Source organism: Natator depressus, chromosome 19 (assembly GCF_965152275.1).
Source record: "Natator depressus isolate rNatDep1 chromosome 19, rNatDep2.hap1, whole genome shotgun sequence".
In the NCBI taxonomy this organism is placed as follows: domain Eukaryota; kingdom Metazoa; phylum Chordata; order Testudines; family Cheloniidae; genus Natator; species Natator depressus.
In genome coordinates this window covers 7,891,322-7,916,686 of record NC_134252.1, presented here as the reverse complement: position 1 = coordinate 7,916,686, position 25,365 = coordinate 7,891,322, and the positions used below count along the sequence as shown (strand labels likewise).

General features: G+C 51.5%; 2 protein-coding genes across 4 annotated transcripts; one reads left to right on the top strand and one right to left on the bottom strand.

The window, feature by feature from the left end:
* Nucleotides 1-3,076: 3,076 nt before the first annotated feature.
* On the bottom strand, nucleotides 3,077-14,543 carry LOC141974438 (sodium-dependent phosphate transport protein 3-like). 3 transcript variants are annotated; one of them, XM_074934148.1, is made up of 13 exons: nucleotides 14,418-14,496; nucleotides 13,418-13,563; nucleotides 10,758-10,897; nucleotides 10,028-10,233; nucleotides 9,444-9,677; nucleotides 9,085-9,172; nucleotides 7,498-7,584; nucleotides 6,480-6,598; nucleotides 5,150-5,311; nucleotides 4,641-4,773; nucleotides 4,406-4,553; nucleotides 3,929-4,019; nucleotides 3,077-3,320 (listed from the first exon to the last, which is right to left on the bottom strand). In XM_074934148.1, exons 3-13 carry the CDS (start codon nucleotides 10,840-10,842, stop codon nucleotides 3,189-3,191), a joined length of 1,485 nt encoding a protein of 494 aa, XP_074790249.1. In that variant the 5' UTR covers nucleotides 10,843-10,897; nucleotides 13,418-13,563; nucleotides 14,418-14,496; the 3' UTR covers nucleotides 3,077-3,188. The 3 variants fall into 3 exon arrangements, with proteins under 3 accessions (XP_074790249.1, XP_074790248.1, XP_074790250.1); XM_074934147.1 differs by lacking the exon at nucleotides 13,418-13,563 and having other exon boundaries at nucleotides 10,758-10,969; nucleotides 14,418-14,543; XM_074934149.1 differs by lacking the exons at nucleotides 6,480-6,598; nucleotides 9,085-9,172; nucleotides 13,418-13,563 and having other exon boundaries at nucleotides 10,758-10,969; nucleotides 14,418-14,543.
* Nucleotides 14,544-15,199: 656 nt separating this feature from the next.
* Nucleotides 15,200-24,815, top strand: PPT1 (palmitoyl-protein thioesterase 1). The gene is made up of 9 exons (XM_074934133.1): nucleotides 15,200-15,351; nucleotides 16,874-16,983; nucleotides 18,443-18,570; nucleotides 19,031-19,101; nucleotides 20,206-20,308; nucleotides 20,413-20,503; nucleotides 20,911-21,009; nucleotides 21,935-22,006; nucleotides 24,210-24,815. Exons 1-9 carry the CDS (start codon nucleotides 15,249-15,251, stop codon nucleotides 24,330-24,332), a joined length of 900 nt encoding a protein of 299 aa, XP_074790234.1. The 5' UTR covers nucleotides 15,200-15,248; the 3' UTR covers nucleotides 24,333-24,815.
* Nucleotides 24,816-25,365: the final 550 nt, after the last annotated feature.

Sequence of the window (25,365 nt, the reverse complement as noted above, 5' to 3'; positions counted from 1 at the left end):
TGGGAAGGGTCAGACTGCAATAGTAAAAGATGGTACAGATCAGGATAGGGGGGTATTGGAAGAGCTGGGAGGGGCATGCTGTGGGCCAGAAATGAGTTGCCTAGCTGGCTGTGGGGCAGGAGTCTTTAGGTCAGGACTGGAGGGGTGTTGGCAGAACCAAGTGAAAGAGGGGCTGGGGAGAAATTTGCACACCTACTCATTTCCATTGTGCATAGAGATGGGCCAAGCCATGGAGTTCAGAGACTGCTCTGATCTCCTGCAGGGGGTAGGGCTGGGGGGTGGGAACTGGCCAGGCAGCCAGCTAGTAATATTACAAGAGGGACAAATATTTTTATACTGGCTGGGAATCAGGGCACTTATTCTATCAGGAATGGTTCAGTTCCATGTGACAGCCAGTCACCCTGGAGTGGGGGGGACTTCTGTACTGTTGTCCCCCCAACATCACACAACAGCCAGGGATTTACAAATTTAACCCTTGCAGCCCTGTATGTGGAACAAGCCCCTGCACTGGAGAAACACATTAGCTGGCTGTTTCAGGTGATCAGCTGTGTGAAAGAGTTAACTGTCGAAAGGGGGCTCTTTGCAGTCATGCCCCATTGAGGTGAATGGGGCAGTTCACTTCAATGGGGCGTCAACTCAAACCTCAACAGCGTCATGGTCTCTGCTGCCAGCAAACTCAGTTACAGGCTGAGGAGACCTTCACAGCCCCAAGGGGGAGAAAATCCTTCTTTCCTCAATTAAACTTCAATTCTGCAAGCGACAAGGACACCACAGAGCCCCACAGGGAGACTCCAAAAACTTAGACACTTCTATGCACACTGTCAATCTCCATTCCCAATTTATCCCATGATCCTAGGTCTGTTGTTGGTTTTATGGAGGCACCTAGAGGCCCTATCCAAGATCAGGGTCCCATCTTACAAGGGGAAAGGGATTTAAAACAAACAAGGTGATCTTGATTTTTACTACTTGTTTACTTTGATTTATTTAAACACAAATGTGGTCCTCCCACACTGTGGGCCATGTACCCAATACATCCTACAACAACAACTAGATCCACTGTCCAGGCACCATCCTGATCGCATGAAGCCAATGGACTATTTGCACGAATAAAGATATGGAGCAGGTTCAGGTCCTCTCACGGCAGGAGAGCAGGGAGGGCTGCATGTAGCCACATCCCCAGCTGGAGGACAGCACTGAAATATGAATTTAACCACAACTCGCTTGTGATGTGACTATAACTCCAAGTCTGGAGATGCTGCCATCATTCCGATGATCCCTGGCAAACCCACGTGTGTGGAGAGTTTCTCAGAGTACCCACCTTTTGGTAAAATCTCTTGATTACTTTCTCTTTTTAAAAACTTTAATACTAGTATTTGGCTTTAGGAATGAAAAGATTTCCTGTTTATAGTGCAGGGGGAAGGTAACCAGTAAGGGATCATTTCTCCATCTACTTCTGCAAATAACTTTTCAGACACCCCCCTCAAGCCTCAAAGTTTCCAGAGCATGGGTAGCAAAACACTTATTTCAAGCTTCAGAGTAGCAGCCGTGTTAGTCTGTATTCGCAAAAAGAAAAGGAGTACTTGTGGCACCTTAGAGACCAACAAATTTATTTGAGCATAAGCTTTCGTGAGCTACAGCTCATTTCATCGGATGCATTCAGTGGAAAATACAGTGGGGAGATTTATATACACAGAGAACATGAAACAAAGGGTGTTACCATACACACTGTAACCAGAGGGATCACTTAAGGTGAGCTATTACCAGCAGGAGAGTGGGGGGGTGGGGGAGGAACCTTTTGTAGTGATAACTGCTGGAGTAAATGTGGTTGTATCGTAGAGCTTGGCTGTAGACAATGGATCGTGTGGTGTGGTCAGGGTGAAAGCTGGAGGCTCTATGATACAACCGCATTTGCTCCAACCCCTCAGACAGAGACAAACACCTACAAGATCTCTATCAAGCATTCTTACAACTACGATACCCACCTGCTGAAATGAAGAAACAGATTGACAGAGCCAGAAGAGTACCCAGAAGTCACCTACTACAGGACAGGCCCAACAAAGAAAATAACAGAACGCCACCAGACATCACCTTCAGCCCCCAACTAAAACCTCTCCAACACATCATCAAGGATCTACAACCTATCCTGAAGGACGACCCATCACTCTCACAGACCTTGGGAGACAGGCCAGTCCTTGCCTACAGACAGCCCCTCAACCTGAAGCAAATACTCACCAGCAACCACACACCACACAACAGAACCACTAACCCAGGAACCTATCCTTGCAACAAAGCCCGTTGCCAACTGTGTCCACATATCTATTCAGGGGACACCATCATAGGGCCTAATCACATCAGCCACACTATCAGAGGATCGTTCACCTGTACATCTACCAATGTGATCTATGCCATCATGTGCCAGCAATGCCCCTCTGCCATGTCCATTGGTCAAACTGGACAGTCTCTACGTAAAAGAATAAATGGACACAAATCAGACGTCAAGAATTATAACATTCAAAAACCAGTCGGAGAACACTTCACTCTCTTTGGTCTCTCGATTACAGACCTAAAAGTTGCAATTCTTCAACAAAAAAACTTCAAAAACAGACTCCAACGAGAGACTGCTGAATTGGAATTAATTTGCAAACTGGATACAATTAACTTAGGCTTGAATAAAGACTGGGAGTGGATGGGTCATTACACAAAGTAAAACTATTTCCCCATGTTTATTCCCCTCTCCCGCCCACTGTTCCTCAGACATTCTTGTCAACTGCTGGAAATGGCCAAACTTGATTATCACTACAAAAGGTTCCCCCTCGCCCCCTCCCCGCTATCCTGCTAGTAATAGCTCACTCTAAGTGATCACTCTCGTTACAGTAAAAAGAAAAGGAGTACTTGTGGCACCTTAGAGACTAACAAATTTATTTGAGCCTAAGCTTTCGTGAGCTACAGCTCACTTCATCAGATGCATTCAGTGGAAAATGCATGTGATGAAGTGAGCTGTAGCTCACGAAAGCTTAGGCTGAAATAAATTGGTTAGTCTCTAAGGTGCCACAAGTCCTCCTTTTCTTTTTGCGAATACAGACTAACAAGGCTGCTACTCTGAAACTTAACTAATCTATGTTCACTAGGGTGTTTTCCGTCTCCTGCCTTGGTTACACATTCTTCCCCTGGCAGCATGCTTTGGCATTTCACTGGAGAGCAGTGTCCTCTCTAGCCCAGTCCTGGATAGTTCCACTGCCAAAGGTTACATAGAACAGAGGGCCAAAGAGATTTAGGGCCGCTGACACGCAGAAGACATTCCTCCAGCCAGTCAGGAGGTCCTGGGGGTACCAAACAAAGGGTAATTAGTATCTCCATTCTCTCTTATCGCCACAGGAGAGCACCTGGGGCTTGAACCACAGGCTTACATTCAGCTAAAGACTTGCAATGCCAGTTCCCTGTCTAGCTGTAGATTTAACTCCTCAGATTCCGCTTTCCTGGGCTCCGATATCCTTGCACTGCAGCGTGCTTGGGAATTACCTGCTTGCTATGCTGAATTCAAGCAGCTCTGTCATCACGGCTACCAAGCTTTCCCTATTGTCCTGTTTGACAGCAGTCTCCCCACCCCCCATCTGTAAGTAGATCCAGGTTGGAAGCCCATGTCGGGAGGAGTCCCTACTTCTTGGATCATAAAAGCTTCTTCTCCATGACTTAGGTACTTGCTGGACACATTTGACAATGTTGCTGCCTAGCACATGTGGGTTGTTAGTCCCCCCCTGAAGCCAGTCTCCTGGGGTTTCAAGAGCTTAGCCAGGGCTATGTTTTGATTCAGTGGACAGAGACTATTCTTTGGCCATTCTGCTCTATTCAACTCCACTTTTTTTTCTGAATATTTTTGCTTTAGGAGAAAAAGCCTCCAATACGGCCATCCAGAGAAGCCCTGAATTACCTGGCTGGTGAAGAATCCAACTGCAGCGGGAGCAATTATTCCTGAGACTGTTCCGAGGGTGTTTGTGACTCCCAGCACAAACCCAGCATATCTGGGGAGAAGGGAAGGGAAAATTTCCTGAGCAAGGCAAAGAGGGACTGGCAAGAAGAGAGAAAATTAGGTTTCAATTCCCTCTCTCCCAACCTCCTGGAGAGCTTCAAAGAGAACAAGTGCCTCCTCAGCTTGGTCACTGCCTCCCCTGTTGACAGACAGTAAGAGCCTTTACCCACTGCTATAATTGGCTCTGAGCCTGCGCTTCTGTGCCTTGGTTTTGCCTGTCTGGCTTCAGATGCCACCAGCTGCAGAAGATCAGGGAGAGGAGAAGCAAAAGGCAGCTGAAGTAGCTGAGGGCTGAGATGATGGAGATGACATGGGCCAACATGTTGGGCCCTCGAACCAATTGGAGCAGGAGATAGGAGGAAGGTCTGGTGGTCTCACCTGGGAGCAATGTCCATGTGGTTAGTATAGAAACCGGCCCCGCACATGCTGATTACAGTCATGGACAATGTCAGAAAGACCACAGCTGCTCTGTAATCACAGCCGACGTAGGACACGGCCACCAGGGAGATGGCTGGGAGCATCATCCCTAGGGAGAGAAGGGGACGTGGGTTATGTGGCTGACCGGGTGAAGGTTTGTTGAAAGAACCTGGAGACAGGAGTCACCTGTCCTTACCCAGCACCGAGAAGAGCTTCCGAACTGTTGCTATGCTGAACACTTGCTTGGACAGGAGGAAGTCTGCCAGCACCCCCGACACGATGGTACACAGCCAGTTCCCAATGTAAGGAAGTGCAGCGAGGAGACCATTCTGTAGCGAGAAGGGTGAGAGACTTGCGATTGTGCACAGAGCAGCGAGAGGGACCCCACCATCACCAGGTCTGGCTGGATGTGCTCAGAGGGGCTGGAAATCTCAGGACCATAGGGACTGCCAGACTGGACTGGACCTGAGGTTCATCTAGCCTCATATCCTGTCTCTGACAGCAGCTAGCACCAACCGGCTGCTTTGGAGGAAGGTGAAAGTAACCTCCCAACCCCAGTAGTCAGAAACTGACCTAAGCCCTGAAGCATGAGGTTTAACAGCCCTTCCAGAATTGGTTAGCATCAACTTTTATCCCTCTGGATGTCCCCATTCAGGAGATAGACTGGCCTGGCTGTGAGCGATGGAGCCCCACGGCAGCGCTCACCTCTCTGATGTCAAAGTGGAGCACCTCATGCATGTACATTGGCATTGACGTCAGCAGCGTGTAGAACAGCCACTCACTGCAGAAACAGGGGACTGCAATGGCCCAAAGAGGCAGAGATTTAATCATAGCCAGGAGTGGAAGGGACCGTCCGTGAGAGATGCCCTTGAAAGAAACGCACCAGTTAGTGCCCCTTTTGCGGGCTCCTTTTTCTCCTGGCTCTGTCAATGTCCCATAGGCAGGTGGTCTATTCTTTCCCTAGCCTCGCCACCTCCTCCCAGAGTTTTAGCTGCCTGCTCTGTGTTGATTCCTGGATCCCCCTGTAACCCCTCAACTCTCCCAGTTGTGCAGTCTCATATCTGACATTTCCCTGACCTGCCAGACACCTCAAATCCAACAGGCTGAGCGCCAGGCTCACATAAGAGCGCTGGGCTCCTGGTGCAGTGTGTAGAGTTGTACAGGCTAATGTCAGGGCTGAATTTGACTCAATCTATCAAAAGTTCTCGTCCTTCCTCTTAGACCCATTCCCCTCCTATGACGGTCCATGATCCAACTCATCCCTTCAACTCCGGCTCCCTTGACCTGGTCTGCCCCCTTCTCCCCTCACATCCAGCCCCCTGATAAATCCTTGTGCCTTTCCCTCAAGAATGCAACCTTCCCTCTTCATCCCTGCAGCTGATGCTCTATCCATGCCTTGGGCATCTCTCAGCTCACCTGTGCAGTCTCCCACTCTGGGGCACACTCTGACACTCAGTCCAAAACACCACGGCTTAGGGCACCTTTCTCTCCTACAGTTCTTACCGTCACCCTCCTCCTCAGACCCCTCTGCCACAAGTTCAAGCTCCTTGCCCTCACCTCAGACTTCCCGCACAACCCAGCCCCGGCCTACAATTCCCGTTGTCTCTGACTCCTCCCACTGCTCCCTCTGTTTCTCCCAAGCTTCATCTCCTCCCACACGGCTTCCAGTCTCCCACCACATGGAGCTGCCTCCCCCAGTTCATATGCCAAGAGACCTCCTTTGGCTTCGACAAATTCCTCCTTAAATACACGTTTCATGAACCACAGGCAGACCGATCTCCTCTCTGGCCCTGACTTTGGCCCCTTCCCATTGATCTCCTCTCTGATGTATCTCTATACCTATATTTGAACTAATCTGTAAGCTCCTTGGGGCAGGGCCCTCTTCTGCCACAGACATTTGCACTGCTCTGTAAATAACACACCCAGTGGAACCCTGAAGAAGGGCTTACTTGGAGATGGTCCCATCGTCCCAAGCTCTGTTCAAAGGTGGGACTACAAGGAAAACTAGGTCAGAGTTAAAAGGCTTTCAAAGAACCTGATTGGCCAGGGATGACACAATGTACTCCTTCTCTCCAGCACTAATATGAGGGTGACATGCAGGATCTTCATAGACGAGAAGGAACCAGAACCCACACCAAACGCAGCCAATGCCACCTATGGAGAAGGGGAACAGTTCAATGGCTCCTGTCTCGGATCTTACTGCAGCACAGGTGCGCAGACACCAGCAGAGATGGGCAGGCAAGACACGGCAGCTCTGAGAGAGACTGCCAGGTGTGAGGGTCTTGAAGGGAGGGGCAGGTTTGTTCTACTGACTCATGCTGGCAGACAGACCAGGTGGGGCTCTTTAGTGCCAATCCACGGTATAAAAGGCTGTGTGTCCCCCCTCTTAGGGGAAGGAGGAATTAGGCAGTTGAGGCAGCAGTTTTTGCCTTAACACCAAAGAGCTCAGGCTGTGGTTCATGTCTGGCTTTCCTAAGTGTGAGAATGAAGGAAATGCTGGAAAGGAGGTGAATCTGGGGCTCTGCCCCTCTATATGTGTGTGCTGTGGTGAGAGGGGAGTGGGCAATCTGCCCAGTCACAGACCCCCTCAATATGACAGCGATGGTGCATTGCAAACGCCATAGACAGAGAGACAGAGAACACTGAGGTGGTGGAACACTCCTTCCTGTTCAAGGCAGATCGAGGGGCTCTGCCGACTAACACATTATTGTACCTTATTGACGCCTATACTCTTATATTTAAAATGAAAGGTGCCAGCCCGACAGCCCTGAGAGTAGACACAGCTCGGGCAGCAGCAACACGAGTCTCTTCCACACTGCCCAGCCAACAGACTTCCGTCATGAGCTGAAGGAGAAAGAGGGAAGTCCAGCCCTTCTGGCCATAGATGCCGATTGCAATGGTGGCCTCCCTGAAGGGGGACATTTCCGTATTAGGAACTGGATTGAGAGCTCAGACTCCTCGCATAGAGGCAACGAGAAGACCTTCATATGCTTCGCTCTTTTGTGGCTTAACTTGCCAGTGAATCTGCTACAATGGAAACCACAGCTACTCACCGAAGATGTAGAAGACGTAAGGCCACCCCATGTACTGGCAGATGATTCCAGCTGCAGGGAAGGTGACGAAGGTCCCAAAAGTGCATCCTAAGGAGCAGATAAAGAGGAGTTCAGAGCAAGGGGGTGATAAAGTGGTGGCCACAGAAGATGACCTGGGCTTCCCAGTGCTCACCCCACACCATCCTATAGTAACTCTTCCAGCCTTATCAAGCCAGAACTGAGAAGACAGGGTGGAGGAGAAGGTAGAGGGGATAAAGGATGAAGAGAGTGGAATATTGTGTAGGAAAGGGAGAAACAGCAGTAGAGATGGATGTGCAGCCAACATTTCCTCATGAAGGACCTTTGGTCTAGACCAGGCCTGCAGAACATGCGGCCCCCATGGGCTCACTGTGCGGCCTGCGGGGGGTGAGCAGGCAAGCGGCGGGGTCGTGAAGAGGCCAGTGGCTGGGGGGCAGGTGAGCGGGCGGGGGGGGGGCGAGGAGGCGAGCTGGGGGGGGGGATGGCGAGCCGAGCGGGCGGGTAGTGGTGGCAATACCGGATTTACCATGGCACCACTGGCACCGGTCCCACGGGTCCAAAGGGGCCCTGGCCCGGCCCGCTCGTCTCCGTCCCCCTGCTCTCTCCTATGGGGGCAGAAGTTTGATGCTGCCAGCAGCTGGGGCTCCTCCCCCGCCGCTTCCCCCAGCTTGCTACTTTCCCTCCCCTCCCCCTCTCCCTGCCCCCCGCTTGCCAGCAGGAGGGAGGGGGAAGAGCGGAGCCTCCACTCGCTGCTGGCGTAGTGGGGGGAGGAGGAGGAGGAGAGGAAGAAGCGTGGCCTTGGGGAAGGGGCTGGAATTGGGGCATACCCCCTCCAGCCCCTGCTGTGAGCACCCCCATGACCCCAGCCCACACCCCCAGCCCTCTGCCCACCCTGACCGCTGCACCCCCCTCACACCTCCCCAGCCCCCTGCCCTGACCCCTGCACCCCACACACCTCCCCTGCCCTGACCCCTGCACCCCCTCACACCCCCCACGCCTCCCCAGCCCCGTGTCCTGACTCCTGAACCCCTCTCATATACACCCAGCCCCCCGCCCTGACCCCTGCACCCCCTCACATCCCCAGCCCCCTGCACCCCCTACACCTCCCCAGCCTCCTGCCCTGACTCCTGTATCCCACCCCATGCCCCCCCCAGCCCCTGCCCTGACTCCTGAACCCCCCTCACACACACCCAGCCCCCCAGATCCCTTCCCCAGTGGCCTCCGCCCCCAACCTTCCTTTCGGCCCACAGCTGTTTCGGTGGGGTGGCGCTGGGGAAGGAGGGTTTGTTTCCGCGGGGCAGGCGGTGCTGCGGGGGAGTGTTTCAGCGGGGTCGGGGGGTTTCGGCCCTCAGCTGTTTTCTTCGGAGTAATATGGCCCTCGCCGCTTTACGAGTTGTGCAGGCCTGGTCTAGAACCTGAAGGTTTCTGCAACTCGTAAGTGGAGCCGCTCGTCTGGAGTGTGGCGCAAGGAAAGCAGGCATCAGGAGAGCTCTCCTTTACCCAGGAGGGCGGGGGGCTGGAACTACAGAAAAACTTGGTTTGGAAGCAAAGAGAGTCGCTCTCTCTTACCAGCAACAGCGAGCTGTATGAGCCTGCTGCGTTCCAAGGGGGGAGCCCATTTTGCCAAAAGCATGTATTGGGCTGGAAATATCACCCCCTGCCAAGGAAAACACAGGAGTGTGTGAGCACAGAGGGGAGTGGGAGCGATACCTGGTGGAAAGCATTAGCAGACCTCATGATCTTTCACTGCTATGACCCTTGCTCCCCCCTTCCCCCCACTTTGGTTTGTCATCATCCCTTGCTTGTAAGCTCTTTGGGGCGGAGACCTGACTAGTTAACTTCTTCTGCAATGTCATACATACAGATGGTGCTACATACATAAACCCACAAGCCACTGAAAGTCAAGAGCTCGAAAGGGAAGGCCCTACCTCTGCCATGCCCAGCAGTGCCTGCAGCCCAATGAGGTACGCGGCTCCCAGGCCAGCTGCCAGTGGCACGAGGAGCGTGAGAGCCGAGGTAGAGAGCAGCCCATAGCCCAACACTAGTTTCCCTCCAAACTGTCCCGACCAGTATCCGCCAAGGAGCTGGGTGAAGAGGTAGCCATAGAAGAAGGCACTGAGGATGACGCCCTGGGTCTCAGCGCTCCAGTCGTACACGGGGGCCTGGAGGAGACAGAACTTGCTTGCGTCAAAAGGGAGAGACAAAACCGAGGACTGTCCCTTGAGGGGACATTGCAGCAGCTTTAAAACCTAGGCCCAAGGGAGAACTATTCTCACAGGCCTGGACTCCTCTAGGAAGGGGTAAGTGGCTTGTATGAACAAACCTGTCACCAGTCAGGTGATCAGCGCTTTCCTAATTACACTGGCTCCTTCGTTTACACACGTGCAATGGATACAGCCCCAAAGCCCCTCTCTAAACAGTGCCTCGTTGCTGCCGAGTTGGTCCATAGTGCAAAGCCAAGGGGTAGAGCCAAGAGGCTGGTGAAAGGATCTGGCCCTGCCTGTACACTTACTCCTTGGGTGAATTCTCGGTGGGAGCCATTGGGCTGAGCGTGGGAGCGATTGGGACACACATCCGTGGAGCTATTGGGCAGGCTGCCCGGGTTGGTGCCGTTCGTCATGGCTATGATGGCGATACTGAGATTGACCCGGAGCGAATACATCATGAAGAGGGAGAAGTGCAGGATGAGAACCAGGCTGTAGCGAGCTGAGCAGAGGCCTGGGGTGGAGAACAACCACAACAAGCCAGAGACGGTCAGTTAGGCTGCAGACTAACCCTGGAGGTGCCTCCTCATTCCTGGCTGTGAGGGATCTCCAGGCTTTGGTGCTGGAACAGTTTTTGGAGTGGGGGTGCTGAGCTGCACCTCTCTTACCCTTGTCCGTGCCCCTCAGCGCCCCCTAGAGCTGGGGCTGGGAGCAGGGTTGTGGCACTGAGCTGGCATCTCTGGTGTCTCGACTTTACCTACCCAGCTCCTGAAGAAACCCAAGAGCAGCTCGGGAAGGAGCACACACTTTCCTGAGCACAAAGGACTAATAACCCACTTTACCAGCACTAATCAATCCTCCCAAGCCCCTTGGGAGGGTGCTGAGTTTCACCATCCCCCTTCTACAGGGGGAAACTGAGGCACAGAGAGGGGACTTGCCCAAGAGACAGAGCCAGAATTAGAACCTGGACGTTCCTGGGTCCCAGTCCCACGTTCGGAGCACTACATCACACCTCTCATTACCCTCGGGTAGATTTACCTTTCCCAAGTGACAACTGCTGGTTGAGCAGAGGGGCAGCATCTTCCTGATCTGACTCTGGACGGTCCTCAGTGCTTTGCTGCATTCTCTCCTGTAATCAAAGCTGACGCCCAGTCCTCCTCCCGGCAGTGTCTCCACAACTTCTGGAATAGACACCAGTGAACCGAAGGCACTGGGACCATCTCCTATCTACCGACCTCCTGCAGTTCTTCCTACAATGCAATAAGTCCCATTGTGGGAACGCTGCAGGATTGTGGAATATGAATGCTACCCATCTAGTGCAAATGGGACATGTTTTAAGAACAATGTGATTTACAGTGATATAAAACAACTTCTAGGCCCAGTCTTGTGTGGTCCTTCCTATTTTTGCCTTTGATCGTCACAGCCTCACAGTGGGATAGAGAGCTCTATTTTCAGCATAGGTGAAGGCTGTTCCCTACTGCAGATATTCCTCACTGCTCAGAGAATAGCCTCCCTCCGCACCCACAACATACCCTCACTCTGTATACTGTAAACTAATCCTTGTTCGAGAGGGCAGCTGCCAAGCCGAAACATTCTTTGACACCGAGAGACTGATGCATAGAGCTAAGCAGAGATCCTAGAAATCCGTTTGCCACAGAAAAAAACATGGAATTTGTGTTTTAACAGAGAATCTTAAGTTTTTACATTTTGTGAAAAAATAAAAACATATACAGTGGGAACGCCGATTAACCGATCTAATTGAGCCTGGGGCAAAATCGGGTAATAAAAAAATTGGATAATCAGGAGAGCGGGCAGGACTCCGGCTGTCAGCCCTGGGCAGTGAGGCTCAGTCTGTTAGCTATCGAATTATACATATATCAATAAAACATTGCGATCAACTGATACCTATATATTGGGGTGGCCAGCCTGAGCCTGAGAAGGAACCAGAATTTACCAATATGCATTGCCAAAGAGCCACAGTAACACATCAGCAGCCCCCTGTCAGCTTCAGCTCCACCCTCTGCCCCTGCTCCCACCCCCCAGTGTTTCCCATCTGCCAGCAGCCCCGTCGATCAGCACCTAAGCCTCCATCCCAGGGCCTCCCGCCAGCTGCGGAGCAGTGAGCACCCTGTAGCACAGGGGTCTCAAACTCGAATCACCAGGAGGGCCACATGAGGACTCGTACATTGGCCCGAGGGCAGCATCACCCCCCTCCCCCCGCTGACCCCACCCTCCACTCCACCCCCGCCCCTTCCCGCGGAGTGCAGCAGGGGGCTCAGGTCACGGGGCTGGGGTGCAGGAGGGAGTGCAGGGTGTGGCAGGGGGTTGGGGTGCAGGAGGGGTGCGTGGTGTGACAGGGGGCTCAGGGCAGGGGGTTGGGTGCAGGAGGGGCGCGGGGTGTGGCAGGGGGCTCAGGGCAGGGGCTTGGGGTGCAGGAGGGGTGCAGGGTGTGGCAGGGGGTTGGGGTGCAGGAGGGGTGCGGGGTGTGGCAGGGGGCTCAGGGCAGGGGGTTGGGTGCAGGAGGGAGTGCAGGGCGGGGCAGGGGGTTGGGGTGCAGCAGGGGGCTCAGAGCAGGGGGTTGGGGTGCAGGAGGGGTGTGGCAGGGGGTTGGGGTGCAGGAGGGGTTCAGGTTCTGGCCCAGCGCCGCTTACCTTGAGTGGCTCCGGGGTGGCAGGGGCATGCACTGGGGCCAGGGTAGGCTCCCTGCCTGTCCTGGCCCCGGCCCCGTGTCACTCCGCTCCAGGAAGCCGTGGGCACCCTGTCCCTGCGGCCCTGGGGGGAGGGGAAGCAGACGGGGAGCCATTCCCGGCCAATGGGAGCTTCAGGGGTGGTACCCAAAGGCAAAAACAGCTCAGGGAGTTCTCTGCTCCCCCACCCCCTGGGGCCGCAGGGAAGTGGCGCAGGGCCCTCAGCACCACGGGGTTGGCAAATCCATGGGCCGGATCCAAAGCCTTGAGGGGCCGGATCTGGCCCAGGGCCATAGTTTGCCCACCCCTGGCCTGGAGGTAGGCTGGGGACGCGGCACGCTGGGGAGGGGACGGAGGGGGACGCGGGGAGCTTGGCGAGCTGCAGGGAAGAACCACATGTTTGAGACGCCTGAATCATAGAATATCAGGGTTGGAAGGGACCTCAGGAGGTCATGTAGTCCAACCCCCTACTCAAAGCAGGACCAATCCCCAATTTTTGCCCCTGATCCCTAAATGGCCCTCCTCAAGGACTGAACTCAAAACGCTGGGTTTAGCAGGCCAATGCTCAAACCACTGAGCTATCCCTCCCCTGCTATAGCACATTGGAAAGTTGGCACCTGTAGCTCCAGCCGGGGAGTCGGTACCTAGACAAGGAGACGCATATTAACCTCTGAAGAGCCGCATGTGGCTCCGGAGCCCCAGGTTGGCCACCCCTGGTCTATATATTGTGACTAGGGAAGCTACAGTTCAGTGTTTATGCTTTTTTATCAGGGAATTTTGGTTTTTTAATCAGGGAAAACTAGGATCCCTGTACATAAGTAAGATGTGCTAGGAGCGGAGAATTGCTGTGACAAAGAGAAAAGGAGTACTTGTGGGTACTCCTTTTCTTTTTGCGAATACAGACTAACATGGCTGCTACTCTGAAACCTGTGACAAAGAGAGAACCCTCCCAGACTAAAATTCCACCTATATTCCAACATACAACTACATAACCGGGCAGCTTCCCCTTACCCCAAAGTGAAGCAGATTGGCGCTGATCTTCTGAATTAACTGCAACTTCTCCAGAAATCAAACCCAAACAATCAACTCACAGATGAAGCAGAAGCAGAAACTGTCCCCTCCACTTGTTTTTCAGTACAGGGTGTGGGAACTCATTCCTGCAGGGATGCCACCAATTCAGTTTGGGAGCAAAGAGTGAGTCAGGTGAGAGGCAAGCCATGTGACAAAATAAGTTTGGCAAACACCAGCTGTACTATTTAACTCCTTAGTAGGCCACTGACATCTGGTTTTTAAAATCATTTTAGATTTAAACTCTTAGTAAATTGGAGATGGGTGGCTAAAAACAGTGATGATGAAACAGTGTTTTGTCACCCTTAGTTAAGACCCAGAACAGCCCTATGAGGTAGCTATTATCCCAGATTTAGTGGAGGGGAAATTAAGTGATATGCCCAAGGTCACAGAGGGAGGCTGTCTCTGCCTATCATTGTGGTACTTTACAGCTAAATCTGTTGGACAGTCCTGGGTTCTCCTAGAACTCTTCCTCTCTACCCACACATATAAGTAGCCTTTAAGTATGAAAACAGACTAGGTGAAAGTGGGACCTTCTTCATTAGAACTGCATGTATTCAGTTACAGCTACTTACTGCAATGACTAACATGGACTCCGCTGGCCCCCTGCTGCTCTCAGTGATGCTCATGCAACCCCAGGGCTGCCCGTGCATTTGTACAGGTGTAGTTGATTGGAACCCGGTGAATCACCCTACTTATGATGCACAAGAAGCTCTCTCTTGCAGATGACTGGTTGCTAGCATGTTTCTAATGGGTTTGCAGGGCACTGACAGCCGGGGAGAGGCATTTTTAATAAACGTTTACATCTAAATCAATAGGTGATTCAGACTCTTACAGAAGTGGAAATAGCATTGGGATTGGGCAGGGTCACGCAATGGGACGGGGGGCCTGGTCTGCATTAGGGCTGGAATCCCAGCAATCCCTCAATGGCCTTTTTACTCACCTGTAGGTGCCCTCCCTTGGCCAGGGGCTGAATTTACCCTGGTACTGACCCGCCCATCTTCTCCTGGTGATACATTACTCTGAAATCAAAAGGCACTTTCTTTTATCTTGCTGTCAAACCACAGTGAGGACACCCCCTGCCCCCATGGTCACTGCAGCCCCCTCTCCCCATGGCTCTATCATCCCCCATCTCCCCTCACCATCCCCTGTGACTTCTGCAGCCCCCTCTCCCCATGGCTCTATCAACCCCATCTCCCCTCATCACCTCCTCTGACTCCTGCAGCCCCCTCTCCCCATGGCTCTATCATCCTGCATAGCTCCATCACCTCCTCTGACCTCCGCAGCCCCCTCCCCCATGGCTCTATCATCCCCCGTCTCCCCTCATCATCCCCTGTGACTTCTGCAGCCCTCCTCTCCCCATGGCTCTATCACCCCACTGGCTCCCGCTGCCCCATCAACCCCTGTGACCCCTGCAGCCCCCTCCCCCCATGCCTCTATCAGCCCCCATTGTTCCCATCACCTCCTCTGACCTCTGCAGCCCCCTCCCCCCAAGGCTGTATCATCCCCCATTGCTCCCATCACCTCCTCTGACCTCTGCAGCCCCCTCCCCCCATGGCTCTATCACCCCACTGCCCCATCAATCCCTGTGACCCCTACAGCCCCCTCCCCCCATAGCTCTATTACCCTCTGACCCCCATTGCCCCTACAGCCCCTCCCCCATGGCTCCATCATCTCCCCTTTCCTCCCATGATCCTCTGTGACCCCTCCCCCCTCCAGGGCGCGCCTCCACAACCCGCCTCCTCCCAGCTGCCCGGTCATGTGACAATCCAAGATGGCGGCGCTCAGGTTGCGGCCGGCGGCGCTGCTGCTCACCTGCCTGCTGCTCGGCGGGCGCTGCTCGGGCCCGGTGCCCCTGGTCATGTGGCACGGGATGGGTGAGCGCTGGGGCGGGGCCGCCGCGAGGCTGGTGCTACCCCCCCCCAGCTGCAAGCGGGGGCGCTGCGGGGCCGGGGGCGGGTTATGGGTCTGTTGCTGCCCCGCCAAGGGCGGGGGGGGGGGGTGTCAGCCCCAGGGCTGCAAAGGGAGCGGCTCGGGCCCTTGTCTGACCAGCCTCCCCGCTCTTGTTCCCCCTCCCGCGGAAGCGGTGTTTCCCTGCCCCAAGAGCCTCCCGGGCCGCCTTTCTCTGCTTCCTCTCTCACTTCTCTAATCCCCGCTGCTGGTTTAGCTGCCGCTGCGCAGAGCCTGCTTGCCTTGGGAGATCATGGGATCTCCGCCCTCGCAGGGGGAGGGTGGAAAGCAGGTTATTAGCCAGTGCGCCCACAGGTTCAAACCAGCAGCTCCGCTCCCTGCCCTAGGGACTTCACTCTTGGCCACATTTCAGATTGTCTGTAATAAAAGAAAACAACAACCCACGTTCATCAGGGGATTCTCATGGGACGGCCAGGAGGGTGATACCGCAGTGCAGGGAACACCCTTTCCTTGTGAAATGGGGGATGGAAGAAAGCGAAGTAGTGATAGATGTGTGGGAAGTTGGACTGCGAATGAAGGATCAAGGTGGCTTCTAAAGCGTTAAACTACTCTGATGCCCAGCACCCTTTGGGAGAGTTCCCTACTCAGTTATCTTCTATTTGAGGCCCTGTCTACATTATGAATCACATTTAAACATGGTTGTGATCCAGGAATGTTCTTTTTGCCTGCTGTTGCACCGCAACATGTTTCACAAACCAGTTTGAACATGGTTATGTTTTGTAGCCCTGGCAGGATTTTAAATAAACGCTTCGATAGCTCGTTTACAAATATCGTTATCCCCGCTTTTCAGATGGCAAAACTGAGACAGAGAGATCACAGAATCATAGAATATCAGGGTTGGAAGGGACCTCAGGAGGTCATCTCGTCCAACCCCCTGCTCAAAGCAGGACCAATCCCCGATTTTTGCCCCTGATCCCTAAATGGCCCCCTCAAGGACTGAAAGCTTGGACCACTAGACTATGCCTCTGGAAGTGTCTGGGCCAAAGATACCACAAATAAGATATTCATGTGGGAGCAGGGTCCTGAACTTTCTAGCTTCGTGTATAGACTGTTTAGTATTCAAATGATTGTTCAGTCAAAATGAAAAGCACTGCAGCAAAGAATTTCCCTAAGGATGGGAATAAGGGAAAGGCATGGAAGGCTGGGTGAGAATTCAGTGTCCATGCTGGCTTTAATATTTTGGTAGTCAATCAATGTCATGAACTTGTTATAAGCAAGAAAGTGAAAGGCGGCTGAAACCAGGAAGTGCATTCAAATGGTTCATTTACAGAGGCTTTGTGCAATGAGTGTGAAAATTGCTGCTCTGACACTTGAAAAAAATGCATGCTGCTTGCCCGGGTGAGGTTGGAAGTTTGGTATTCAGAACCTCAGCCATCCAGTGTGCGATGGTTTTATATTTGATGAAAATTTCCCTTATCCTTTTTGCAGGAGACAGCTGCTGTAACCCTGGAAGCATGGGATACATTAAAAAAATAGTGGAAAACAAAATACCAGGAATTTACGTTCTGTCGCTACAGATTGGAAACAACTTGGTAGAGGTAAAGTCACAGTCATCCTATGTAAAGCTTCTGCTTTCATTGAGTATTACTGGTTAGTGATCACTGTGCAGACTCTTAAAGGTGCTGTAAATAATTTACAGTCTCTGCTTTTGACGTAGATCCATAAAGACACAGGCAGAGCTTTCACTATTACCTTTTGACTGTATCAAACATTTTTGTCTTGGAGAAGCTGAGTCTAGTTAATCACATGTTGAGGAAAACTTGGGATGTGACAAATCCCTGATTCAAACTGGATTCATACCCAAATCCACTGATAAGTGTTTTGAAACCTCTACAGCATGGGTGGGCAAACTACGGTCTGTGGGCCGCATCCGGCCCGCCAGATGTTTTAATCCAGCCTTGAGAGCCTGCTGGGGAGTGCGGTCTGGGACTTGCCCCTCTCCCGTGCTCCAGCTGATGAACAGGGTCGGGGGCCGCTCCACGTGGCTCCCAGAAACAGCGGCATGTGCTCCCTCCAACGCCTATGCATAGAGGCAGCCAGGGGACTCCGCTCCACATGTGCTGCCCCCGCACCTCCCATTGGCCAGGAACCATGGCCAATGGGAGCTGCAGGGGCGGCACCTGCGGACAGGGCAATGTGCAGCAGAGCCGCCTGGCTGCGCCTCTGCGTAAGAGCTGGAGGGGGGACATGCTGCTGCTTCTGGGAGCTGCTTGAGGTAAGTGCCACCTACAACCCTGAGCCACCCCACCCCCCTGCCCCAGCCCTCATCCCCCTCCTACCCTCCAAACCCCTCTGTCCCAGCCCAGAACCCCCTCCCACACCTTATTTCTGGCCCCACCCTGGAGCCCACATCCCTAGCCAGAGCCCTCACACCCTCCCACACCCCAACCCCACTTTCATGAGCATTCATGGCCTGCCATACAATTTCTATACCCAGATGTGGCCCTTGGGCCAAAAAGTTTGCCTACCCCTACTCTACAGATATTAGCTATGTGATGAGGTCCCATGCTTTTTAAGGGAGATATTTGTCCCTTCCTGTTTGTTAAGCTAAGTGCATGTTTTTATTTAAACTCATTTTATATTGCATTTTACTTGTATAACATAGATATAGCCTGGCTCCTGCACACCTGTATTGTTGACTGGGCTCTATATGGCCAAGAGGCTTACGTTACTAGCTGTGTATTAGAGTGTAGTTCTAGTAATAGCTGTCACAATAATGGGTGACATGTCTTGTTACCTGGATTCATAGAGGGTGCAGGTAAACCTTGGCTTTGTGGAAGTCCAGGGAGGATCCAAATTTTAATAAAGGCAGGGGAAATAGGATGGCTTACAGTTGGGCTGGGAGTTCACAAAGGGAGTCTTATAAAATTGGGGCCTACCTATAACTCATGGAATTTGAGAAATCTTAGTCCCTATGAAGAACTAGAAGATTAAAATTAACCTGTTAGCTCATTGTAAAGATAATTTGCCCATCTATTCCTCTGGCTTATTCCCCAGGATATGGAGAACAGCTACTTCATGAATGTGAACAAACAGGTGACGCTGGTTTGTGACAAACTCGCTAAGGACCCTCACTTGCAAGGAGGCTACAATTCTATGGGATTCTCCCAGGGAGGCCAGTTCCTGTACGTTTACAGTTGGATTTAATTTATTTATTTATGGGCAAATGTTTTAGGTTACAAGAGTTCAGGTGGGAATCTCCCTCTTCCCCCAGCACCTCCCATAGGGTTCAAAATAAAATGTTAATAAGTGTTCTCTGGGCTCGAGGGTGACATTTGTTTTAAAATCCTTTATTCTTATGAGTCTTTCTAAGAACTGTACAATTATAAACTAACCCTCACAACACCTTTGTAACACAGATAAGATTTCGTCAGAGGGGGAAACCAAGGCACAGAGCGGTTCAGGGTAATATTTTCAAAAGCGCTTAAGTCCCATTGATGGGACTTCGGATAACATTTCAAAAGTCCCTAACTAATTTAAAGCTGGTCGCAGACAGAGCTTGAATATGGTTATTTAAAGTGCTATATACAAATAGCCTAGGATCTGTATGGGAGGGGGAAGCTAAACTCTTTCTCTTTTCCCCAGGAGGGCGGTGGCACAGAGATGTCCTTCTCCTCCAATGTTCAATTTGATTTCCATTGGGGGGCAGCACCAAGGTAACTCCCCCTTTGGTTTCTAGAGTCCTCCAAGTCATCCCTGCTTCCTAAACGCGCATGTAGCGAATGGAGGGGGAGCTTCTGGTGGGATAAAACAACCCCTCTTTCCCTGCCCCCAAAAGCCCCCCACAGAAAGCCTCTTTTTGACCTACTTTCATTTGAAATAAAGTGACTGGATGCTTTTGCCTGTCTCCTTTTGCCTGACTGGATTTGATCACTAAGTGAGTGCTTGTTGTGTTCTGGGCTGATCTTGAGTTAGGATTAATGTCTGTCAGCAAACCTATTAAAGTGGTTCCAAGCTAAAATAGGGACAGACAAATGTCATTCTTCAGGATGCAAACTGGCCACTTCAGGGGTCAGGAAGGAATCTTCCCAATGTATGTGACTATCCAATTAGCCAGGTAGATCCCTTCTACCTACGTCAGAAGCATCGTTGATTGGCTATTGTTGGAGCAGATACTGGACTGCAGAGAGCAGTAGCCTCATCTGGTGTAGGAGCTCCCACAAAACTAAAAACTTATTTAGATTGGCCAAATTGTGATTGGGTGACAGGGACCTGAAGCTATCAGCATTTGAAGTATTAAACTCCACAGAAGGAGAAGAATTATTCATGGTGGCTCAAGGAGGTAAAATGAGTGATAAGGGGATGAAATTCAAGACAGGAAAATGGCTAAATACCAAGGAAAACTTCTGCCAGTGAGAGCTCCAAGACAGGCGTAATCTCCCAAGGGAACTGGTGGAAGCCCCATTGCGTGAGTCTCTGTTTAGTGCATTCTGCACAATTGTAGAGAATATGCTGCTAAGAACATTAGTGCGGCTTCAGATCATTAAAGACCTAGGAGGCCTTTCCTTTTATCTGAATGACCATCTGCTCCATAATGATGCCCCCTGCTGGTCAGCTAAAGAACATTCTCAGTTCTCTCTCCATGTAATAGTGCCTTGGGGGCAGGCTGTCTGTAATGGGATTATAGGATTAGAGACCTCTGGATTCCTTGGAGTAATTCCAGTTGCTGTGTCAGGAGGAGGTGGTTCTTCATTTGTGGTTGCAGTTCAATGGCTTTCAGTGCTGACCACTGAATGGAGATGCACATCTTGTTGCCCCAGGTGTGTTTGGCTTTCCACGCTGTCCTGGGGAGAAGTCCCGCATCTGTGACTGGCTCCGAAAGCTGCTGGACCTTGGCGTCTACACGAAGATGGTTCAGGAGCGGTGAGTATGTTCAGGGGGGGACTACGCAGACTGCAAAGGCTGAGGCGAGATGCCCCTTTGGCCTGTGTGTTTCCAGTGTGAGCTTTATTCTCTCTCTCATCCAGCCTAGTGCAGGCAGAATACTGGCATGACCCCATGAAGGAGGAAGAGTACCAGAAAAACAGCATCTTCCTGGCTGACATCAATCAGGAGAAGGTAAGGACGGATGCCATGCTTACAGCTCTGAGCCTAGCTTGGTATTTGGGATGGCTATACAATGGGGATAAGTGACATCAGCATAGGACGTTGGTGTCGGTGTTGGGATTAGGATGTGGGGGTTCCTGATTCCCAATCATGCATTCCTAGCATCATCTTGTGCATCTGCCCTGACTAGCCCTAGACCAAGTGAGATCATGGGCTGTCCTTTCCCCGACGGGGAGGGAGGTAGGCACTGCGGTGGCTGGGTCAGCAGCCTGGCGTGCTGAGAGCAACAGCCCAGCTTCAATGTGTAACAAGTGTGCCACCTGTCTGACAAAGTTTGCGGCTGCCCCCATCTCAGTGAGGCTCCAAGCTGCCTTATTACTGAGAAGATTCTATTGTTTTTGTTCTGGCATCTTTCCCAGGGCAACAATGAGACCTACAAGAAAAACTTGATGGCTTTGAAAAAGTTTGTGATGGTGAAATTTCTCAATGACACGATGGTAGACCCTCCAGCCTCAGAGGTGAGGAACTCCTCCAGGTGCTTGGGATAAGGAGACTGGAGCTTTCATTTGCTAATGTCTTTGTCTAGTTTTATGAATGGTGCCCAACTTTGAATACAAATCCAGGATGCTGGAACCAAAACTGGATCCACTAATGTAGGTCCAGCCAGTTTCGCAAATAAATTGGGGAAAAGAAAATCAGAAAAGGGAAGGGAAAATGGTCTCAGTGCGGTCAGGATGCTCCAAACTTTGTAGGTGGCTGTAGAAGGTCTCTGGCAGACATCCTCAGGGAGAGAAATTCTTCAGACAGGATCTTTGCACCAAAAAGTCCCTGTGATGATCCAGATCTGTTAGAACCACTGTGTGGAGATCAGACAACCTGACTGGTGATAACTGCCTTGGATAGCTATGGTGGGAGGAGAGTTGCTCAAATACATCATGGTCTAGATTAAGACTGCCTTATATTAGATTAAGCACAGATGAGGGTGGCAGTGAACTGTCTTCTAGCACCTTTAACTTCACCCTACCATGACTCTGAAAGAATACTGTTCGTTTAGGGGTCAGACACAAGGTGGTGGTGTTGGAATGTACAGTACCTGATCTTTTATGTAAGTCTAAGGATGAGCATTTCATGCTCTGAAGAGTTGCAGTTATCTATGAGATGCTAGGTAAGGACAGTATTGGCACTCAAACTTCAACTGGTTTTGGAAATCAAGGGTTTTTCAGATGTTCAAGTTTCTGTCCTGTCCTTTGATAGGGCTCTCTGGGGTTTATTCAATCTGAAGAAGTCATTGGTGGATTCAAGTGGGGGCAAGGACCTCCAGCCAGAGCTCCATCTCTTCCTCAGTCAGAGGAACAGTCTGCCCAGCAATAAGCCTCAGTAATGAGATGCAGAATAAGCTCGTTTCTACAACAGCTCTGTTGTCTCCTTGTTTTTCTTCTATAGTGGTTTGGATATTATAGAAGTGGGCAAGCCAAGGAGACCATCCCCCTGCAGGAGACCTCGCTGTACAAAGAGGTAAATAGCTTGATCTTCTGTGGAAGAATCTGCTGTCTCCATATGGTTGCAAATTTTGGTTGGACGTTCCTGGAGGTTTCATCACATGACATCACATCTTTAATTAAAGATTAATCTTTAATTCCTGGAGTCTTGGCAACTCTGTCTCCATTGTAAGTAGCTTAAGCTCTCCCCAGGAATCTTGGCAGGGTTCCACCATCTAGCTTCTCCCTCTCGTTAAAGAGATCGCATTTTGTATGTGAACTTAGTTCCCATGAAAGGAAAAGGCTGGATCTGCTGATTAACCACGAGAAAGATGCGCTTATTCTCCCAACAAGCACTGTTTTCCCTGTTGAACAGATAGGGAACTGAGGAGCCTCAATACCTCAGGGTCCCACAGAAATCTGTGCCAGGGCAGGGAATTGAACTTGGGTCTCCTGAATTATAGGCCAACACACTGACCTAGCCCCTCTCCTTCAGTCTCTCCTGGAGATAACTTAGCTAAAAAGTACTTCTACAGAGCAAAGTTAGGCCTTTGGAACGAGCCAGGCTGCACCAGATGAGGGCTTTTGTTTGTTTGTTTATTTAAGAGAGTCCCTGGTGTTCATACTTCACTTTGTATGGCCTGCACAATTTCTTCAGCCTACACCATCTTAAAACTGCTAGGCTACCCCCCATATGCAGTGTGCTTAATGCTGATCTTGTTTACACTGCTCTATATCAGGAGTAACTCCATTGAAGCTAAAAACCTATCTAAAAGTGGAACAAACACTACCAGCCCATTACAGCCTCATGCACACATTGGCCTGCTGGGTTGCCTCTCCCTTTGGGTGTGAGATCCTTTGTAAGTGGGGGAAATGCATGAATGCTTCACTGCAGCAACCCATGAACCTGGCCCATGGCCTTTGCAACAGGATGTGGGGGACTGTTGTGAGAGCCCTTGATAAAACGCAGTGCTGCACCCTCAGCCTAGCAGGTAGTTTTGAGGAGGGGAAGACCTGTTTCCTGGGGCCTGTCCTAGTCCAGCTTTCATTGCACTTATATAGTTCCCTTCTTTTTACATAAGCTGTTGAAAGCTCGTGCTTCTCACAGGAGCATGTGCACTGTTTTCCTAGCCGGGCAGTTGGATTGTGCTGTGAAATTCCCCCATGCAAAGGGAAGGGTTATTTCCATACAGCCTACACTCCAAGGGCTGTTGTAACTGACCCACGCTTATTCTCCAACAAAACATTGGTCTGTTCAATTGCCGAATAAAGGGCTCCCCTGCCTGGCAATGATGATGAGGGGGAGGGGACAGCACTTGAATTCCAGAAAGAGACACGGGGAACTTTTGTAAATAACTGATGGCCGAAAGTGAGAAAATAGTAGAGTAGATCCTAATGGAAGATACGGTGGGATCCACACTAGTTGTAGACAGTGTTGGTGGTGTTAGAATTAAAGGGTCAAGAACAGGAGGGCCTGGGTCTGTTATTTGCTATTACTCTTGTACAGGGGCGGCCAAACCATGGTTTGTGAGTCGCATGTGACTCTTTTACAGTTAAAGTGTGGCTTGCAGAGCCCCCCATTCTCTACCTACCAGACTGGGGCAGGGGGAGCTCGGGACCTCTGCCTTGCAACAGCGTGGTGGGATAGGGGCTTCTGCCCAGCAAGGCAGAGGGGGCCTTGAGGCTTCAGCCCCATCGGTGCACCTGCCAGAGCTTGGGGCTTCAGCAGGAGAGGGTCTGAAGCCCTGAGCTCTGGCAGGTGTGCCCCCGGCTCTCAAACTTCTGAAGATTGTTGTATGCAGCTCAGAGGATCAGTACGTTTGGCCATCCCTGCTCTTTTATTTCTGTATCACTTAATCTTTTCTTCCAAAAGTTAAATGGGAGGCACCCTAGCTACACTGAACCAATCTGAACTTAAGTCCCCATCAGAGAGAGACGGTGGATGAGGTAATATCTTCTACTGGACCAACTTCTGCTGATGAAAGAGAGAAGCTTTTGAGCTACACGTAGAACTGAAGGAGAGCTCTGCATAGCTCAAAAGCTTCTCTTTCACCAGCAGAAGCTGCTCCACTAAAATATTATTTCATCCATCTTGTCTTTAATATCCTGGGACCAACATGGCTACAATACTGCAAACCACCACTTAAGTCCCCATGAAAGTCAATGGCACTAAGGCGCTTCGGAAAGTTATTTAAGCATCATAGGTAGCCTACTTTCATACTGGTTGTCTTCTCTTGTAGGATCAGCTGGGGCTGCAGCAGATGGACAAGGCAGGAAAGCTGGTATTCCTGTCTGTGGCAGGAGATCACCTTCGCTTTTCTGAAGAGTGGTTCTATACAAACATCATCCCCTTGCTAAACTGAAGCCGATGTGTGTCAGCAGCCTGACAAGAGAAGGTGACTTCGTCAGTCCAAGCTCCTAATACAAGGCTGAGGAAGTCACCCTGTCAAGTTCTAACTTGGATCCACTTGCTGTAGCTAACAAACTAAGCTGCCACTTACTGTGTAACAGCACATCCTCCATACAAACCTGCTGCAGCATCGTATCAGAGCTAACCAAGTATTTAAGGGCATATTAGCCTGCTGGCTGTTGCCAGAGAGTACATGAGAAGTGGCACGGATTAAATTTTAGTAGATTTAAATTTAATATGCTATTATGGTGTAGCATATGGTCCCAACCCAGACTAGGTTTCGGTGTTAGCAAGTTTTGTATGGTTTTCAAACAAGCTAATGTAATTGCACCAGTCGCTTGCTGGAGCATAGTTCAGTAGTTCTCAAACTTTTTTTTTCTGATGACCCAGTTGAAGAAAATTGTTGATGCCCGTGATGCAACGGAGCTGGGGATGAGGGGTTTGGGGAGTGGGAAGGGGCTCAAGGCTGGGGCAGAGGGTTGGAGTGCGGGGGTGAGGGCTGTGGGGTGGGGCCAGGAATGAGGGGCTCTGGGCTGGGGCAGGGAGTTCAGGGTGCAGGAGGGGGTCTGGGCTCTGGTCCAGTCTCTGGCATGGGGATGAGGGGTTTTGGGGGGCTTGGGGTGCAGGAGGGGACTCCAGGTTTGGGGGGCTGGGGCAGGAGATTGGGGTGTGGGTTTACCTCTGGTGGTGCCCTGTCAGTGGCACAGCTGGGGTGCAGAGGCAGGCTTCCTGCCTGTCCTGGCACCATGGACCGTGCTGCACCCCAAAAGTGACCAGCAGCAGGTCTGGCTCCTAGACAGAGGCATGCAAGCAGCTCCACACAGCTCTTGCCTGCAGGCACCAGCTCCCATTGACCAGGAACCAGCCAATGGGAGTGCAGAACTGGTGCTCAGGGTGGGGCAGCACACAGAGGCCTGTGCTGTGCCCCCCCCCCCCCCCGGGCCTAGGAACTGGACCTGCCACTGGCCACTTCCAGGGCACAGCAC